At 41.1% G+C, this 7,411-nt stretch overlaps 1 protein-coding gene across 2 annotated transcripts in view; it reads right to left on the bottom strand.

Annotated features, from left to right (window-relative positions):
• Window positions 1-6,692, bottom strand: part of LOC306792236 (cytotoxic granule associated RNA binding protein TIA1-like) — an 8,710-nt gene extending 2,018 nt beyond the window's left edge. Inside the window, exons 1-11 of one of the 2 annotated variants that reach the window (XM_079289301.1) lie at window positions 6,542-6,692; window positions 5,505-5,601; window positions 4,814-4,912; window positions 3,058-3,112; window positions 1,904-1,991; window positions 1,653-1,728; window positions 1,407-1,512; window positions 1,080-1,178; window positions 911-995; window positions 318-456; window positions 55-212 (exon numbers count right to left, since the gene is read on the bottom strand). In XM_079289301.1, coding sequence (XP_079145427.1) covers window positions 55-212; window positions 318-456; window positions 911-995; window positions 1,080-1,178; window positions 1,407-1,512; window positions 1,653-1,728; window positions 1,904-1,991; window positions 3,058-3,112; window positions 4,814-4,912; window positions 5,505-5,601; window positions 6,542-6,567 — 1,028 coding nt within the window. In that variant the 5' untranslated portion in view covers window positions 6,568-6,692. The remainder of the gene's footprint in view (window positions 1-54; window positions 213-317; window positions 457-910; window positions 996-1,079; window positions 1,179-1,406; window positions 1,513-1,652; window positions 1,729-1,903; window positions 1,992-3,057; window positions 3,113-4,813; window positions 4,913-5,504; window positions 5,602-6,541) is intronic. The other variant, XM_079289302.1, reaches the window with a different exon arrangement.
• Between the last annotated feature and the right edge of the window lie 719 nt (window positions 6,693-7,411).

Here is a 7,411-nt window from a genome sequence, read left to right as displayed (position 1 = left end):
TGCGTTAATCAAGAAAGCCGTTCCTTTCAATCCTGCGTCCTCTCTCATACTCACTTGTAGCCCTGCTGATCCCAGGTCTGTCCGTAGACTCCATAGCTCGGCACCTGCCATCCGTTGGGCACATACTGGCCGATCTGCTGGGCGGCCGCCGTGTTGCTGTACCACTGACCCCACGGACTGTAGGGCTGCGCTGCGAAGCTCACCGTGTTCTGCTGACGTACAGAATCATATATTTAAGTGTCACATTGCACCACAGTGAGATGAAGCAGTCACTGTAACGGAGGCAGACCAGGGAGGACAGTCCTTTGTGTACATACCTGTGGCATCTGTACCTGCTGGATGGGGCTAACCATGTCTGTCGTTTCTTTGCCCCAGTAACACTTCACGACGTAGCCCTCTATGGATGTACCGTTGACGGACACGATGGCATGAGCTGCTGCTTCGTGGGAGTTGAACCTGCACACAGAAAAAGCGCGTCCCCGTGAGGTTCGTATTAAGATGCACCAAACAGTTGTATTTAAATTTTTTTTTTGCCGTAAATTTACACGCACGGTAGTTTTACGTCGGCACAGAACGTCACAGTCGCAACATTCAGAACATTCGTTCAGAGTAATCTCAGTGACCTGCTGACAACAGAGGATGCATTGACTCGCATCATGCTGCGTTCAAGCTCTACTCAGTAAACAGGAGTATTGGGGCAAAGCTAAAATATAATGCTGTCATGAGGAGTTCAATAGTCTTGTAAACTTAAATCCAAGTTGTTTGAAGCAACATAACAGATGATAAAGGGGGAATTCTGACCCATTTCAACACCAGCTCTAAGCAGCTTATGATACAGAATTAAACTACTAAAAACTGTTTTTCGGGACATGAAAGAATCATTAAAATGTTTCAAATAAAGTCCCCTTACCTCACAAACGAGTAGCCTTTGTCGGGGAAAACCCGGATTTCCATTATTTGGCCGAAAGGTGAGAAGGTCTGTCTCATGATTTGCTCTAAAAAGGAAAATGAAAGCGTTAACGTTCCGTATTGAAATAAGTGCTTCTAAACCTGCAGCTCGGTCTTAAGGACAAACTCACCCGTGAGGCCCGTGGTGACCCCCCCGCAGTAGACGGTGCAGTTGCTGGGGCTGGACTGGTTCACCACCTCATCAAAAGATAGCTGCTTGGTGTTGGGTGCTAAATGAAGAGTTAGAGCAGGTTTATATTTAAGTTGTTGTCTTTTCTCAAAATATAAGAACACAACCGTGTGCCTCTGCTACGGTGAAGTGTTTATTAGTCCCAAAAGAAATTCAGTAATGTTGTGTTCTCAGGTGATTTAGAAGATGTGGGAACCTTTGATAAGTACGACAGGTAAGAGAGCTGAGATACAGATTTATTCTTTTGATTGAATTCCAGTGAACTTACTCTCGTTGGTAGTTTTAGGAGCAGGCTTCCTTGTGGCCCAGTTGGTCCTGATCTGCCTTCCTCCCAACCACTGGCCTCCCATCTGCTGGATGGCGTTCTCCGCATCCTGATCAGAGAGAGAAGCACGCAGAACTCCTCAGTCACCAACGAAGCGCAACGTCTCACTGCATGTAAACCCTGAGCTTCAACTGCGTTAACTAATGTGTTCTCAGTCCTCTCACACATGGGCATTACTGGCACACTTACCCATTTGTTGAAGAAGGAGACAAAGCCATAGCCTTTAGATTTACCTGTGGCCATGTCTTTCACCACTCGACAATCCCTGTGGACAAAGTTAACAAACGTAAAATGTCAAGAGGATTAAATACAGAAACATAATAAATATCCATAAAGAAAGGGATTTAATACATGCTAGTGATGTAGCATGTCTGATCCAAATTGGCAATATAGAATAAAATATAGAATTACACTAATAATGATGATAAGAATACACTTACGATATTTTCCCAAATGGAGCAAAAGCTGCTTTTATGTCATCTGTGGTGATTTCAGGACTTAAATCTCCAACAAAGACGTGGAAGTGACCTAAAGAAAACAAAACAGACATTCACACAAACAATTTAACACAAAGACAACACAGATAGCATGATGTCTGTGATAAAAAGATAAAAATACTGCCAACCGGACAGGTAAGTCTGACTCTTAAGAACTTTATTTACTAAAATAATGAATGAAATCGCTGCTTATGGCATAACTCCTGTTGCTATTTTGTACGTCTTCTATTTTATTGTTGCGGGTATTATTATGTTTTCATGTAAGTTTTATCCAGAACAGTTTCTTTTAAACAAACAAGTTTTTATATACAGAGTATTGTGTTTGGAAAGTGATGATATTTGAACCGCGATGAAGAAAGCGTGATGAAGAAACCGCGATGAAGAAACCGTGTAACCGCGATGAAGAAACCGTGTAACCGCGATGAAGAAACCGTGTAACCGCGATGAAGAAACCGTGTAACCGCGATGAAGAAACCGTGAAACCGCGACGAAGAAACCGCAACGAAGAAAACGTGTAACCGCAATGAAGAAACCGTGTAACCGCAATGAAGAAAACGTGAAACCGCGACGAAGAAACCGCAACGAAGAAAACGTGTAACCACAATGAAGAAACCGTGTAACCGCGCCGAAGAAACCGCGCCGAAGAAACCGTGTAACCGCGACAAAGAAACCGTGTAACCGCGATGAAGAAAATGTGTAACTGCGACGAAGAAACCGTGATGAAGAAAACGTGAAGCCGTGTAACCGCGATGAAGAAACCGTGACGAAGAAACCGTGTAACCGCGCCGAAGAAACCGTGAAACCGCGACGAAGAAACAGTGTAACCGCGACGAAGAAACCGTGTAACCGCGACGAAGAAACAGTGTAACCGCGACGAAGAAACCGCGACGAATAAACCGTGTAACCGCGACGAATAAACCGTGTAACCGCGACGAATAAACCGTGTAACCGCAACGACAATACCGTGTAACCGCGACGACGATACCGTGTAACAGCGACGAAAAACCGTGTAACCGTGACGACGATACCGTGTAACCGCGACGAAGACACCGTGTAACCGCGACGACGATACCATGTAACCGCGATGAACTACTTACTACTTGTGTCTTTCTTTTGGCTGGTTGGCGTCGTGGCCCAGTTGACCTTGACCTCCTGCAGGAGACAGTCGAGAGCGGAAGGAAGAGGGAAGAAGGTGAGAAGTGAAGGACGCTTGCATAAGGGAGGAAGGTGCTTTCTCTCTGATTAGAGGCTGTGTCACACACCAGTTTACTTTTATATTCTGTGATTGAGAATTTGTTGTCATAAGGTGGTCTCTGTAGCCCTTACGTGGGTTCTTAAACCAACACTACAAACTGATTCATCCATTGTTATTACCTAATTTTACATACCTTTGCATTAGTTAATAAAACAGTAATAAATACAGTGGAGATTATAAAAGGGATATCAAGATTTCACCTTCATTATCAGGAACATTTCAGTCAAGTAAAAATTTGGAGCAAAACTGTAGGAAGTAAGGTCCAAATAACAAGGGACTTACAAACAAGTGATTTTTACGAACTTGTTATACTCCTCAAATGGTCCTTCAATACCTGTTGAGGATAAAATATTTTCAACTGAATGTATTTTCTCTTGAAGTTGCTCTTATGTGGATACTAAGTGTAAATAACTTTGCAAAAGAACACAGAGCAGTAAAGACGTGAGGGGACAGAAGAGCATCAGTTCAAGGAGATCAGAGACATGTAGCACGATTACACAGCAGGGCCATGTTCAACCAACCAACCAATCAATCAACCAACCAACCAACCAACCAATCAACATGAGACACAATGATGCATTATGTGACAGTATTTCAAACAGCACCTTGTTTACACCTGTGTAGATACACAATGTAAGTTTATTATGTATTATTTTAATGTCATATAATGCGACAGCCTGCGAAAGATCCTGCTTTTGAGATTTGCCATTATTATTAATAGATAAAGTAAAATATAATCATTGGTTCCAGCTTCTCCAGTGTGGAGATTTTCTGTTTCATAGTTTTCTATAATGTTAAACTGAAAACAGGAGAAAACAAGACACCTCATTATGTAAACTTGTTTTATTTATTTTGCTATTCTACTATATAGACCAACAAAATATAATTTTTTGAAAAAGTAAATCGCGTTTACTTATTTAAAAAAGGCCCTAGGATGCAAAACAGACTGCATGAACAGAAGACTTGAGCTTTTTTTTTGGGTGTGAAAATTATTATTATACAGTTAAAAAAATATGATGCAACGTCAATATTGCTAAAAATAGATATTGACATCGTCATAGTTTCAGTGCCGGTTCAAAAGATAAGAAAGAGTCTCAATTAAATCATAAAAAGGTGTCAAAATGTAACAAACCGCATTAGTCTGAATTAATTTGCGTCTCTCGAATTAGAGGAATAAAAAAGTAACATATTTTAGCCTCCTAAACCTACAACTGTGAGGGCAGAAACACTATAATAATATAGTAATTTGATTCTAATTACTTTGAATCTATCATGGCTACTTGAGGTATCTACTGACTAGTTTTAATACCATGAGAAACAATTGCAAGGAAAACCAAAAAGCTCACATCGTCGAGTATGAAGACATTATGTTGTTTTGAGTTCACAGCAGTAACATTACTGGCGTTCCTGGTCATTTCAGATTGTGCACAGAAGAATAACGTGCGCAGGGGAATAAAAACAAATTAAAGTGGAGCAGGAACAAGGAAGTGAGAGAAGATCTAAAAAAAAGATACACGTCTTTTCCAGTTGCTTCATTTTTCAACCATGCCCACCCAGCCTCGCCATAGTCGACTCACCCAGGAGATATGATAGCTTACCTTACCCAGTATTTTCCGACCGTTCATGGCTGCGATTGTGGCAGTGGCATGTCTATACTCATAGAACTCCACAAAGCAGTACGGGTCATGACCTGCCGTCTGGAGGGGACGAGAAACATAAATATTACACACCATCATTTAAAGAAATATACAAAATGTATCCCTTGAAGGACAAGAGATTTACAGAGCAGATATGTATGCTGCAACAGACTATGTTGGACTTTAAAGTGCAGATCGGGCACATGAGAGAAAACGGCAACGGGTAAAAGCTACGTTTATAAACTTAAGCACTAACGAGCATTTCAATTATCCTGGAAACAGGAGTTTAGTTGGTTGGCATTAGGAGGATGTGGGCAAATCTCCAGATTCATGTACTTAAATAAAGATGAAACATAAATAACGTTGATCTTTGTTGTTATTTGAGAACTGCTCATAAATAAATATTTTATAGGGGTACGGGACAAGTAGAAAAACAATGTGGAACCCTGTAGAATAATCCTGGACTCTGGATGAATTGTTGTGGATGAACATCAGAAAAACTAAACCAGATCCCAAGGCTGGGGAGCTAAATGTTGATTCATGAATTCACAAAGGTTGTACAACACTTGTCCTTGGTTTGTACGGCCAACGGTGCCAGTTGTAATCCAAGCATCTTCTCAGGCACGAGAGGGGGGGTGGGGATGACACTCACATCTACTATCATTTTACAGCTCTTGCAGGGTCCAATCTGGCCAAACAACTCCAGGATGAGGGCCTCTGTCACGTCCCGGGACAGATTCCCCACATACCTACAACGGACAAGAGACAGACAGTTTAGTGATGTAGAAATGTGACATAGTGTACGGCACTTAAACCATGCTATATTATTATTTAAACTGGCGTGTGTGTAAATGCCAAAACCACACACACACGCACAATAAAAAAAAGAGATACCAGCACCAGGCAGTAATTCGATTTCAAATCCACCTTTAAGATTCAAGAAACTGCAAATGTCTCAAGACTGTTTCTGGCAAATGATTACGTGTAGTCTGCATTTAATAAAAACAAACATAAGAGAGCAACTAAAGACAGCTAACACCATTAAAATATTTGCTCCCCTGGCCTTTAAAATAGATTGAAGTGCATCTTGATTAAAATAAAAAAAATAAACAGCGTTTGCATTTGTTACTGTCTCACTGTGGTTACTGGTAACACAGCTATCTATTCTAATGGCTCGTTCCTGGGCCTGTGCAGTGATGCTTCCAGCGCAACAACGTTGTGGAGCTGACGGCTCACCAGACTCCGTAGAGAAAACACACCAGTCCAGGTTTCTCCTGCTCATCGTCACTCACTACCCGTGTAGAGCAGTCTCTCTCACATGGGGCTAATCCGTACAGGTCACCAATGAATTCGGCACAAACTAAAACACATTCAGCTCTATTCATTTCAATTAAAATCAAAATTGAGCGTGAACCGACGCGTTAATTTGAGCAATTTCTGGAATTAGTTAACGTTGGCTAGCATTCACGACTGAGGCGAATTTACCAGATGTTAGATCACTACAATGTGTTTAGTTATCATTAAGGCTATTAGCTTAAACACCTCATACAATTGTGGGATTAATAATAGAGTTAAATGTCCAAAATATCTCCGTTTTTAGGTGCGGAGTCCGGATAATACGCTGCATCTTAATGCTAACATAGCTAGCGGTTAGCTAGCGGTAACGCAGACCAACACACACTCACTTACAGGGTTTTAGGCTGGTCATCGTCCATTCTGTTTAACTTGCTGGCCGAGAACAAGTCGCAACCCTGAGAGAAAGTCCACGACTGTCTTTGGCAGCTGCCTGTAACACCGTCAAGTTGTTGTTATTGCGCAGTATGTGAACCGCTTAACCCGCCGCTGAGTGAACAATGGGGGCAGCCGACAAAGATGGCGGAGCGACCAGGAGCCGAGGCGGAACGCGCATGCGCGGCGATTCAGCCACAGACAACATCAAGTCATGTTACAAAATACTCCCATTTCTCTGTATTTTTACCCTTTTTTCTATTTTACACAAAGCATATGAGCAGCACTTTATTACATTGTTATCTTATATGTATTCATTTAATTATCTACTGTTATTTTCTTAATGTGTGTACTTTATTTTAACATTCTTTCTATTTCTTCTGCACTGTGCCATGTGTCACCATACCATTTAATCTCCATTAAGAATATTGTAAACGGAGACAAAAAAACAATACGTACGTTCTTCTACATGTGACTTTCCTTTACCCCTAAAATGCATTTAACCAGTTGCCAGAGAATAACATGCATTTTTTAAGCTGAATATATGTAACTCATACATGTAAAAGTATTATATTTACCATTATATAAGCACAGACAGTACAGATTTGGCTCCCTTTGAGGGCTCACTGCTGCATGCATATTTTTTATACACTGAAAAGCAATCCATGCAATTATTTCCACAATTCTGTAAATAATATTTGGAAGAAAAATCGCACTTTACCATCTAATGTTTGAAATGTAGTCTTTGCTGCCTCATGTGTCCCAGAGCTTCTTTCAAAGTACAGCATAGCAAGCTGAACTGTGTTTACATGTTATTTACAGGAGGTAACT

Source organism: Melanostigma gelatinosum, assembly GCF_949748355.1.
Source record: "Melanostigma gelatinosum genome assembly, chromosome: 18".
Classification (NCBI taxonomy): Eukaryota; Metazoa; Chordata; class Actinopteri; order Perciformes; family Zoarcidae; genus Melanostigma; species Melanostigma gelatinosum.
This window is presented reverse-complemented; position numbering and strand designations above follow the sequence as displayed.